Source organism: Ictalurus furcatus, chromosome 3 (assembly GCF_023375685.1).
Source record: "Ictalurus furcatus strain D&B chromosome 3, Billie_1.0, whole genome shotgun sequence".
In the NCBI taxonomy this organism is placed as follows: Eukaryota; Metazoa; Chordata; class Actinopteri; order Siluriformes; family Ictaluridae; genus Ictalurus; species Ictalurus furcatus.
In genome coordinates, this window is record NC_071257.1 from 23,735,231 (window position 1) to 23,747,500 (window position 12,270).

Here is a 12,270-nt window from a genome sequence, read left to right on the forward strand (position 1 = left end):
GGCTGCACTCACTCCTCTCTGCATCTGCTCTGTTCAGTGAGTGGCTGAGAGCCGGAGATTTAACAATGTCATGGATAACGAGACGCGCCCTTCGTCCCATTTTACATCATTCTTATGCGAATGTTTTTAGAACGCAAGATGAATGGAATGCAACATGTTTTACATGTACAATAGTCCACGTTATTGCAGCCTAGTTCTCTTGCTCAAAGTATGTTCATGTTCCATACCTGTCCGGTATATAGTTTTATAAAAGTCATAAGTAATTTTTAAAAATCATAAAAGTTATGACAAGTAATTAAAAAAAGGACAAAAGCAAAAGTGTATTTTTGTGTGTGTGTGTGTTTATATATATATATATATATATATATATATATATATATATATATATATATATATATATATATATATATATATATAATATATATATATATATATATATATATATATATATATATATATAATATATATATATATATATATATATATATATATATATATATATATATATATATATATATATATATGAGAGAGATCTTACATAGGATAGATAATCATTATATCTGGTCTCCTCCAATATGGGGGGGGGCACATGATAGGGGAGGCTTGGGGGGGCTTTAGTTACAAAAGGTTGAGAACCTCTGATTTGAGGAAAGGGTGAGAGACATGAAAGGCTACTCTCATCAGTGTAATATCTTATACATTTGATATAATGTCTTTTAAATGAACACGGAATAAAATATTGGAATCAGTAAGAATACTGAGTATGAAATGAATACTCATTGGGCAGTCATTTTAGCTCTGCCCATTAAGCCTTTCTTATGTTTATCGTCTTCTTCCGATAACCACATTATACAGATAAAAGACGGATCGTTTGCAGCATCTGTTAGCAGAACCGAAAAGCTGGAAGAGGAGAAGAAGCTTCTACGAACAGAACTGAATCGCTGTGTGGAGAAGGTACACGCGGTTTTGATGTTGCACAATTGGGTGCTGATGCTCATTTCATTTCTCTAAGCAAATCTCTAATCTGTGTACGTATGCAGATGGCTCAGCTTCGTTCAGCGGAAACTCAGCTGGCTCAGCTCTTGCAAGAGAGACAGCAGGCAGACAAACATAACAAAGCGTTACGTACACAAATGATCAAGGCACAGGAGAATGTACGAACACCAGTATGCACCGTTCAGCATTTTATGCAGAGAATTGAAATCTGTGCTGAAAATGTACTGTATTCGGTTTTTCTTTTAGATCCAAGCACTGGATTTTACACTGCAAGGGCTGACTCAGCAGAACGCTCGTCTGAAATCGGACCTGCGCGTGACACAGCAAGAGCGAGACACTCTCAAACAGGAAGTGATCTCACTGCATAAACAGCTGCAGAATACCAGTGAAAAGGTAGGGAATGAGTGCGTGTCATCTGCTTTGTCCTCATTAAGGGTCAGAACTTTGTAGGTCCATATCTATATATCCACACACACACACACTATATATATATATATATATATATATATATATATATATATATATATATATATATATATATATATATAAAAGTGTGTGTGTGTGTGTGTGTGTGTGTGTGTGTGTGTGTATGTACAGTATCTCACAATAGTGAGTACACCCCTCACATTTTTGTAAATATTTGCTTATATCTTTTCATGTGACAACACTGAAGAAATGACACTTTGCTACAATGTAAAGTAGTGGGTGTACAGCTTGTGTAACAGTGTAAATTTGCTGTCCCCTCAAAATAACTCAACACACAGCCATTAATGTCTAAACCGCTGGCGACAAAAGTGAGTACACTGCTAAGTGAAAATGTCCAAACTGGGCCCAATTAGCCATTTTCCCTCCCCGGTGTCATATGACTTGTTAGTGTTACAAGGTCTCAGGTGTGAGTGGGGAGCAGGTGTGTTAAATTTGGTGTCATCGCTCTCACACTCCCTCATACTGGTCACTGGAAGTTCAACATGGCACCTCATGGCAAAGAACTCTCTGAGGATCTGAAAAAAAGAATGTTGCTCTACATAAAGATGGCCTAGGCTATAAGAAGATTGCCAAGACCCTGACACTGAGCTGCAGCACGGTGGCCAAGACCATACAGCAGTTTAACAGGACAGGTTCCACTCAGAACAGGCGTTGCCATGGTTGACCAAAGAAGTTGAGTGCACATATCCAGCGTCATATCCAGAGGTTCAGCGTCATATCCAGAGGTTGTCTTTGGGAAATAGACGTATGAGTGCTGCCAGCATTGCTGCAGAGGTTGAAGGGGTGAGGGGTCAGCCTGTCAGTGCTCAGACCATACGCTGCACACTGCATCAAATTGGTCAGCATGGCTGTCGTCCCAGAAGGAAGCCTCTTCTAAAGATTATGCACAAGAAAGCCCGCAAACAGTTTGCTGAAGACAAGCAGACTAAGGACATGGATTACTGGAACCATGTCCTGTGGTCTGATGAGACCAAGATAAACTTATTTGTTTCAGATGGTGTCAATCGTGTGTGATGGCAACCAGGTGAGGAGTACAAAGACAAGTGTGTCTTGCCTACAGTCAAGCATGGTGGTGGGAGTGTCATGGTCTGGGGCTGCATGAGTGCTGCCGGCACTGTGGAGCTACAGTTCATTGAGGGAACCATGAATGCCAACATGTACTGTGACATACTGAAGCAGAGCATGATCCCCTCCCTTCAGAGACTGAAGCAGAGCATGATAACGACCCCAAACACACCTCCAAGACGACCACTGCCTTGCTAAAGAAGCTGAGGGTGAAGGTTATGGACTAAACCCTATTGATCATCTGTGGGGCATCCTCAAACGGAAGGTGGAGGAGCACAAGGTCTCTAACATCCACCAGCTCCGTGATGTTGTCATGGAGGAGTGGAAGAGGATTCCAGTGGCAACCTGTGAAGCTCTGGTGAACTCCATGCCCAAGAGGGTTAAGGCAGTGCTGGAAAATAATGGTGGCCACACAAAATATTGACACACTGGGCCAAATTTGGACATTTTAACTTAGGGGTGTACTCCCCTTTGTTGACAGTGGTTTAGACATTAATGGCTGTGTGTTGAGTTATTTTGAGGGAACAGCAAATTTACACTGTTACACAAGCTGTACACTCACTACTTTACATTGTAGCAAAGTGCCAAAATGTGAGGGGTGTACTCACTTTTGTGAGATACTGTATGTATATATGTATATGTGTGTGTGTGTGTGTGTGTGTGTGTGTGTGTGTGTGTATGTATGTATGTGTATATGTATATGTATGCTTTTTCTCCTCAGTGTCGTTTGGTGGAGATGTCTGTATCAGGCAGCTCGCACCAGGGGAAGCATGTATGGGCGGAGATGTCTGGGCTGAAGGAGGCAGAGCTGAATTTGTTGCGTGAAGAAAATCAGAGGCTGCTTCGAGAGATCAATGATGCACGGCTGGAGCTCAGCTCTGCACGGGAGAAGGTCTGGGATCCTACATGCATTTAGGTCACTCTGATGCAATAACTTAACTTGTTAATGTAAACATTGTTGTTCATGTTCCTCAGGCTCGACAGCTGGAGGCACTGGTGTTGAGTGTGAAACTGCAGAAGCAGCAGAATCAGGCAAGCCTGGCCAAGACGGCCAAGACGGCAGAGCAGGAGAGATCAGTTCTCAAACGAGAGATGGAGGCTCTGCATACGCAGTTAAACAATACGGTAATGTACTGTACAAGCCATTACAGTATACACACATTGTATATCCTAATATGTACAGTTGAGCAGGAACAACTGACTTAAATAAATGATTCATACAATTTGACATGTAAAATAGACGCTGGATACAATTATATACATGATGTCTATGCAATGTATATTACAAACAGGCTGTATATGTGTGGCAGCCTGAGAAAATCCTCCGCATGGTAAAAGGACATTTTCTACTGTATATCTTTTTGCATATCTTTAAACATGTTAAATTGCATTTAAAAATTCCATTCCACCTGTGGAACAGGAGCATCATTGGAATGTTTCAACTGTATTGATTAAGCACCATAATCTGTTTTACTGTGATGTGTAACTATCCAAAAGCTTCATAAAAGTCTGACATTCCCTTTGTGAGGAAATGTGGCTAGCAAGGTTTTAGACTTCCTTAGGCACCACCATGTTTTTTAATGAACGTTTAGACAAGAGTAACCAGTAAATAAAAGATTGTCATGTCATTTTGGTGAAATGCTGAGGTGTCTGTGCATCTTCCAGACACTTCTGGCCACAAAGATTTCCGATAGATTTTCTCAGACCACCACAGATATGTAATGGTTGTGTGTGATGATATCTTTGCCGCTGACATTAACCGTTTCTGCTCCCTGTTTGTGGTGTAGTTGTGTGACGGTAGTGAAGAGCAGAGAGAAATTGAGAATCTTCATGCGGAGAATGAGAGACTGAGGAACAGACAGACAATACTAGAGTCCCAACTGATGGAGGTCTTTAAACAGACACCAGCATTCATGTATATGCATAGCCCAGCATTATACCAGACTGCTCCCAAACTCACAAACGTCCGCTCTCCGTCTCTACAGGCTCAGATTATAGCCATGTTACCGCCATCGCCACGGCGACTGTCAGCGGAGCGAAGAGGACAGCGCCACGGAGATGAGATGAACCCGGACATGAATGTAAGAGAGCGTGTGTATGTGTACTCTAAACATGCACACATACACACCCACATACATATTTCTACACTGGGCTACTGTGGTGTGATCTGCTGTCCTAATTCTCATGATGTGAATCACTCCTGCACTCTGATAGTAGTGTGTTCACATTAGAGTGCATGCATTTTTCTGTTTGGCACTAGTGAGGTTCTGGTCAGAGGACTTTGTGGTGATGGTTCTTGCTTGGTTCTTATTGCAAGTCTATGTACTCCAATTAAATTCTGTATGCATACGTATACAGAATAAGGGTTTGTGTTCAACACTTTGGGGAATGATAAACAAATCTCTGATAAACACCTTGTTTTCAAGGGGGTCAAAGAACCTTCAGCTCAACATTATTTACCTTTTTGGAGTGGTGTGAAGAGGTCTTTTCTTCTATTTTAAATCACATTTCCTAATGATGCATTTACACTTGCAAGTGACAAAGCAGCCATAAATGTAGGCAAAGCTATTACTTGACACTCGGCTTGTGAGGACATGCCCAAACCAAGTATAGACTGTTTAAATCTCTTGGCTATATAATAGCGCACTGGAGATTTGATATTGATTCGTAGGTAATAAAATGTCTCCTTGATAATAAAACTCTTGCATCCAAGGTGGCTGTAAATGATCACAGGAGAGTGTATATCATTATTTTATTTATTTTTATTTTTTTCCTGTGAACAATTTATTTATATAATGTATGAAAACCTAATCATGACATTGTGGCATATGCGAATATACAGTAAGGTTTTATTCCAGCTGTAGCAGTCACTCTATTGGCCAGGTTAATCCACCTGCAGGATCACACCCTTCACATTGTGTGTTTTTTTTGTTTGTTTGTTTGTTTGTTTTTATTTTACAGAAGCCCTAAGAGGCCATGAATTATTTATTTTTTCCTTTCTTGTTATCTTGACTTAACAAAAAGCTGTTTTCTCATGACATAATTTTATCAAGAGAAAATCTTGCGCCTCATGAATGGGACTTGTGTTTCATGTACATTGGTGTCTTCGCCATCGCCGTCATAAATGTTCATGGTCACTATACTGTCTTCGACGATAAAGTAGTAGACTTGACAGCCTCCTTCTCAAGTGTCTGACACTAATGTGGAAGTTGTCAATCACTGACAGACATGGAGCTATTTCATCTTGACAGAGTCCCTGCTCAAAGTAAAAACGAATTTGTTCATCCATTTATGCTGTGGGATTGAACAAATTTTTTTCTGCTGCCTCCAGAACAATAAAAACGTATAATGTCGAGGTCACGAGAAAATAACTATTTTGTTATGTCCAGATCACAAGAAAATTAAGTCGTGATCACGAGAAAACAAGAAAGAAACAAATAATAATGCATGGCCCCTTAGGGCTTCCAAAGTATCAAAATTAGTACATTATATAAACCATATTGGATGCATTTTTCATTTAAATTAAATGTATTTATTTATTTATTTACAAAAATAATTGACCTTTTGATTATTACAAAGTGCTGATACTGGAGATTCCTTCCAAAATTGCTATTTAAAAAAAAAAAAAAAGGTTCTCCTCCCAGAAAACCTCATCATATCAACAACTGCACAGCTTTAAAAATAAATAAATAAATCTCTTCATGTAGAGTGTCCTTCCTATGTATACATTCCTGTGTAAGTTACCATGGAAACAATAATGTATTAGAACCAGCGTATTGATATAAACCTCGTGGCCAGAACTACCGTCAACATCTTCAAAATTGAATATGTATTTTTCATCTAGACTGCTCACATTTATTAGTACAAGCTGTAATGGTAGCTGTTGCTACACTCGCACAAGTGAGAAAGTGGAATGAGCATCACTGGCTTGTCGCTTGCTGTTGTGAATGCAGAGATATTCATTTGGGATGAGGCATCTCAGGACATGATGGCTGTTGTGTGCGAGTGTGTGTGAATACAGCGCTGTGTGTTTTTTCAGCAGGTGATCCCAGAGCAGCAGCCTCATCACTTCGACATCTACCGGAGGAGTGGTGGCTTATGAATCACCTCTAACCTTCATACCATGTTATCCCATCGCTGAACACTTCCTGTCCTCTCTTACACTCAGACACTCATTTTATTTACTTTGTAGATACTGTATGTCTGTTTTTTGTCTTTGTTTGTTGTTTTTTGTTGTTTTTTTGTCCTTCAGGTGGGGCTGTGCTTTATGTCTCTGAGGTCTTAGCAGGAATGGTGTAATGACCTAAATCCGCCACTGAGTGGCAGTCATGTGTGACACTGTAATGGATGGAGGCTAAAAAAGCCAGTGCTGTATTTTAAAGCAAAAGCAGATTGTTTCATTGCTCTTTGAATGTAGAAATGTGTCCGATGTCTATAATGTCACCCAGTTGTGTGTAACATACACCGTTTACACTCACACTAATGTGAAGTTTTGTTTTTTATTTCTCCGAGGGTGTTTGCTTGTTGAATGATTTTACACTTATGTTTTCTTACTACAAAATTGAAGACTTGTGTACAGTCTTTGTTCATTGATGATCTTTTTAATTTTTTTGTAGAGCTGGGTTTTTTTCATGTTGTGGGCTCAGTTTGTTGCACTACTGTTGTGTATGTCCGTGTAAGAGCTGAATAGAGAATGCTTGCAGCCTGTCCGAATGAAGTGTCTAATCAGTGGTTGTTTTAGTATCTCACCTGCTGTTATGTGTAGAAGTTTTCTGTCTGTGTGTTTTTTAATTTTAATGTCATTCAGAAGAATGGATTTCATGGGTAGATCCTATTAAGTTAATTATTTGTTATTTGTTTATTTAAGGTTATTTAGATATTTTATTTTTATATTGATTTATTTATTTGTTGGAGTTTTATTATTTATGTTTTATTATTTATTTTTTCATGAGCGTGTTTTTTTTTTTCACCTGAAAGTATTAATTTTTGTGAAGCTGAGACCAAATAAAGAACCATGGTACATTTGTAATCATGTTTATTTGCATTTTTTTTTTCCTCTTCATGCTTACAGCATGATTTATATAATGGCTAATATGCCATACTGTTAATATAATATAATATAATATATAATATAATATTGTATTCCTCAGAGATTTCTGCCAACTGTTTTCCTAATTAGACTACTCATTCTTAAAGCAGCCCTCTGAAAATATATTCTTTATGTTGTTTGCCTACAGAAAGAGCAGGAAGTGGCGCTGTTAAAGATGGAGGAAAGGATGAAGGATGTGGAGCTCACACTCCGAAATGTCAAACTGTTGCTGAAAGAGAAGGTTTCCCAGCTGAAGGAGCAGGTACATAGCAGTTTTCAAACAAACTCTCGCATACTGGTCAGATTTGATTGATTGATTGATTGATTGATTAACATGCCTGGTTTGTCTTTCCTTTTTTTCTGCAGCTGAATAAGAACAGTAAAGCAGATGTGTTGATCAAGGGTCTTTATGTGGAGAATGCTCAGCTATTGAAGGCTCTGGAAGTGAGTGAGCAGAGGCAAAATGTGGCAGAAAAGAAGAATTACCTCCTGGAGGAGAAAATCTCCAGCCTCAATAAGATCGTTCGTGAACTAAGTCCCTCGCCACTAATGCCCGTGCCATACCACATGACCCGCTCCTGATAACCCACTTCACGCTATTTAATCTACATTTCTGCGTTATTTATTTATTTTTATTAAGGGGACCGGTAGGAGGTCATGTTTTTAAAATGAAACCACAATTTTTGCACAACATAAATACTACCCTGCTGAAAAAAAACAAAACAATAGAAACCTTCATAGAACTTGTAACAGTGGTAATGTTTATAATGGGAATTGTATTGGTTTTAATGGAAACTGATTTCAGATGAGCACAGGGACTGTATGGTCCCTGTGGGTCTTTACAGGTAATTTGCTGCCTTCCATTGGTGGCATGTTATGTCTAGTGGATACCATTAAAGATCTACTGTGTAATGGAAACCATTTGGTAATGGTTTTAATGGTTACCAACTGATGGTTTGTAATGGTATTTTTATTGGAAACCATTAGAACTTCTGTGATGGTTTCTATTGTTGTTTTTTCAGCAGGGTAATGAAAAGCACACCAATGAAGGAAACTGTCAGTGTTTTCAGATTGTCTGGTTGGACCTAGAGGTATTGGTGCATATTATTTATATGCTTGCTGGGGAAAAAATCATTTACTTAAATGTGTTAAATCTGCTCTTTCTAAGAGTATAAACATTTGTGCTTCCTTAAAGATGCAGTTTGTGCTCTAGAGCAGTTGCCATGGAAACCCTGACCCCACCCTTTCTGCTGAAACTGCCTCTCTTGTGAGTTGGCTTTGAAAAAAACATGCACAGCTGAGCAACTCAATTCTGGTTGGGGATGGAGCATATTTTTGAGCCAGAAAACAGCTTAAAACACAGAATCTAGACCATGATATTGTGAATCAGATTTTCTAAGGTATTTTTGAAACTGTAGGATTCATACAGGTCTACAAACCCTACAGCATTAAAACAAACTCATTTAAAATCAGACTCCACATACTCCATCACTCAGGCATAAATATAAATCGACTTGATTTCAGCTTTATAGAGTAAAATTACATTGTTTGTACAAAAGAAATTCTATAATAGAAATTATTTCTATTATGTTACATCAGTCAAACATCATTCCAGTTACCTATTTGCACTGAATTAGTCTAATTATTATATTCTTACAAATTGAAATGTTTTTGTATGAAATTGTAACCATGTTACTATGTTAATAAGAATTCTCTGACTATTGAATTTCCTTATTGAGATGTGTGATGGACCCATAGTAGTCTTACTCCCCTTAAACTAAAACATCATGATGTCAAAGTGCACTTTCTCTAGGAGCAATATGGAAATATTGTGAATCAAAGTGTTTGTTTTTCTCTTCATGAGCAGTATTTGTTTCATTTTTCTATCATGGAAAAGTGTTTAGTACCTGTTATATATCTCTTATATATAATTATCTATATATAAATATCTGTTTTATATAATTATTTCTCTGTATAGGCTGTGCTGGTGTTCATTAAAGTATTACACTTTCTATTTTAGTTAATTGTATAAATACAGTCCCCTCAGGAACTATTGAAACAGCAAGAACAATTCATTTGTTTGTGCTGTACACCAGAGACATTGGATTTTGAGATGAAAAGATGGATATAAGACGAGAGTTTAGGGTTTCAGCTTCTATTTCCTGGTATTTACAGCTAGATGTGAAAACAACATAAAACATAGAACCTTTTACCACAGCTTCTTTCAGTTGTTGTTTGTTTCGGGGGGAGTTCTCCCTTCTGTCTCCTTTTCAAGAGGTGAAATGCATTCTCAATTGGGTTAAGGTCTGGTGATTGATTGATTTGGCCAATCTAAAACCTTCCACTTTTCCCCCTTGATAAAGTCCTTTGATGAGTTCTATGTTCTATGTCGTTTAACACCTCTACATATAAATGGCAGGAAATAAAAGCTGAAACTCTCTTCTCGTATTCATCTTTTGATCGCAAACCCAAATGAATTGGCCTTGCCGTTCCAATGGTTTCTCCGGAAACTGCAGAGAACGAACACTGTAAAAGTCTTTACTAGCATTTTTGTAAACCTAAATGAAGGCAGCGAGTTTGGCTGCCCAAATAAAGATGAGAAACTATCTGGCAATGAATGTAAGCCTGCAAAAAAACAACATGGTACTGAGACAGGAAGTATTTGTATTACAGTGTCTGTGCTGTTGCTGTTCAGCAGAACCATAGAGATTTTCCCACTGTAACTGGCCCAGTTAACACTGTCCAGACTCTACCTGTCAAGCGCTGCTGTTACCCAGCCAAGTGACTGACAATGTGCTGGGTTATTGTGAATTACTCTATATGAAGCAGTAAAATAGTGTTAGAGAATGTAAGTTGTTTGGGGGATCATTTTCTCTTTGTGAGTGTGAAGGTTTTCCTGTTGCAGCATACTCTATGCCTGCTCTTAGGGCACCAATGCCACAGCATTGTATGTTGTTCTTAATGAGGAAGGGGGGCATTGGGTTTCTCTTATAGAACCGTCACATACATTACATATTATAGGTGATCTTTTTTTTTGCCAAATGTGATTGTGTGAATATGTAACCATTTATATATCAAAAACTGTCGGACACAATGTCCGGCCTAATTGCCCTCACATGCTTCTCCTGTAACGTGTCATTCAACCACATCTTTGTGCTGGTTGTCTCTCTCTCTCTCATTCTCGCTCGTTCGTTATGGAAGGCACTGAAAGTAACCTCGGTTAATCGAACACTTGGTCAGAATCATACGTCACCGCTGGTTCGCCCCGCCTCCTCTCCATCCACAGCTGACCCTCGACCACGCCCCCTGCCCCTCAATCACATATAAATAAAACAAAATAAACAGCGGATCCCCCCCGCCCCAGTTTGTCCGGTAAACCGTATCATTCACGCATACGTCGGCCAGTACTAACATTTCTTAGCGGAAACTCTTTATCACGTGAAAATAAATGTTTGGAGAAGAAAAATCACACATGAATCTAAGGAAATTGTGTTGAATAAATCAAATGTTGGGAAAATTAATTGTGTGTGTAAAAAAACAAACAAACACGAATTGTGATTGTGTGTAGGGGGGGGGGTGTAACGTGATCATTTACGACAAATGGAAAAAGAAAATCCAGTACATGTGACGGAAAAAAAAACGTGTAATGTGATTATTAACATGTGGAGGTCATGTGACGCTTCTTCCTCATTTAATAATAATAGACCTAGCTGTGTTTCCCAAAAAGCGTTGCTGTAAACACATCATTAAACAGCTGAGTGAGCAGCACACTGAAAGCTCTCACTACCAGTTATGATGATATGTTAACTTTTCATTGGTTTGCTTTTGGGAAACTAGTCCCAGGCTAGTATGTGTGCGTGAGTAGGGAAATAACCAAACGATGTAAGTCTCAGGCCTCCCTCCTCTCCACATTAAGATTAACACACTTACACACTGACTTTGTAAGGTCTCTGCAATGTAAACATTTAAGTGACATCCAATAGCTCATTTGGTTATAAACTAATGTGCAGTCTTGTGCAATATGACAACATTTCCTGCCATTTTCTTAATGGTAAGGACGTCTGTAAAGGGATGCACATACTAAGAATAATTAAGTTTACTGTTGAGAGAGTAAATGTTTGATAGAATTTATGGCTTGAGAAAAAAACACCAAAATAATATGAGCAACAGTTATTACTGTTGTTATCGCGTGCTGTATGATATGGGGGGTGCATCTGTTACAACAGAAGTATGTTTAATTTATGCCAAATTATTAAAAGGCATGAATATTACATATAATTTAACTTTCATTTTTAGATTCAGTTATAAAGTCATTCAAACACCATTATTCCATATGAATGACGGTGCTGGATTTTTCTCTTTTATTTCCTGTTAAAACAACTGGAGCAGTAGTAGTAGTAGCCATAATAATAATAATAATAATAATAATAATAATAATAAAGATTAATATGTAATAGTATAATTGAATAATTGTATTTAATTTTCTTCTAAATTACCTGTATATAAACTAGTAACAATGTAAGCGTATGGAGCCAGTTTACTGAACAGCTAGAAGATAAATTGCAAGTAAGGCTTTGCGTTTTTCTCAGAGTGTTTGAGGCGTGAACCAGAAAACTACACGCAAAAATAATCCG

General features: G+C 38.2%; 1 protein-coding gene across 5 annotated transcripts in view; it reads left to right on the plus strand.

Moving 5' to 3' along the window:
• nin (ninein (GSK3B interacting protein)) overlaps window positions 1-10,242 on the plus strand; it is a 40,977-nt gene extending 30,735 nt beyond the window's left edge. For 3 of the 5 annotated variants that reach the window (XM_053621635.1, XM_053621631.1, XM_053621632.1), the window contains 9 exons: window positions 856-954; window positions 1,041-1,154; window positions 1,243-1,389; window positions 3,269-3,439; window positions 3,523-3,672; window positions 4,335-4,436; window positions 4,533-4,628; window positions 7,785-7,898; window positions 8,003-10,242. In XM_053621635.1, the coding sequence (XP_053477610.1) occupies window positions 856-954; window positions 1,041-1,154; window positions 1,243-1,389; window positions 3,269-3,439; window positions 3,523-3,672; window positions 4,335-4,436; window positions 4,533-4,628; window positions 7,785-7,898; window positions 8,003-8,218 (1,209 nt within the window). In that variant the 3' untranslated portion in view covers window positions 8,219-10,242. Of the gene's footprint in view, window positions 1-855; window positions 955-1,040; window positions 1,155-1,242; window positions 1,390-3,268; window positions 3,440-3,522; window positions 3,673-4,334; window positions 4,437-4,532; window positions 4,629-6,586; window positions 7,923-8,002 lie in introns of those variants that run through there. The other 2 variants (XM_053621633.1, XM_053621634.1) reach the window with 2 other exon arrangements.
• The last annotated feature ends 2,028 nt before the right edge of the window (window positions 10,243-12,270 follow it).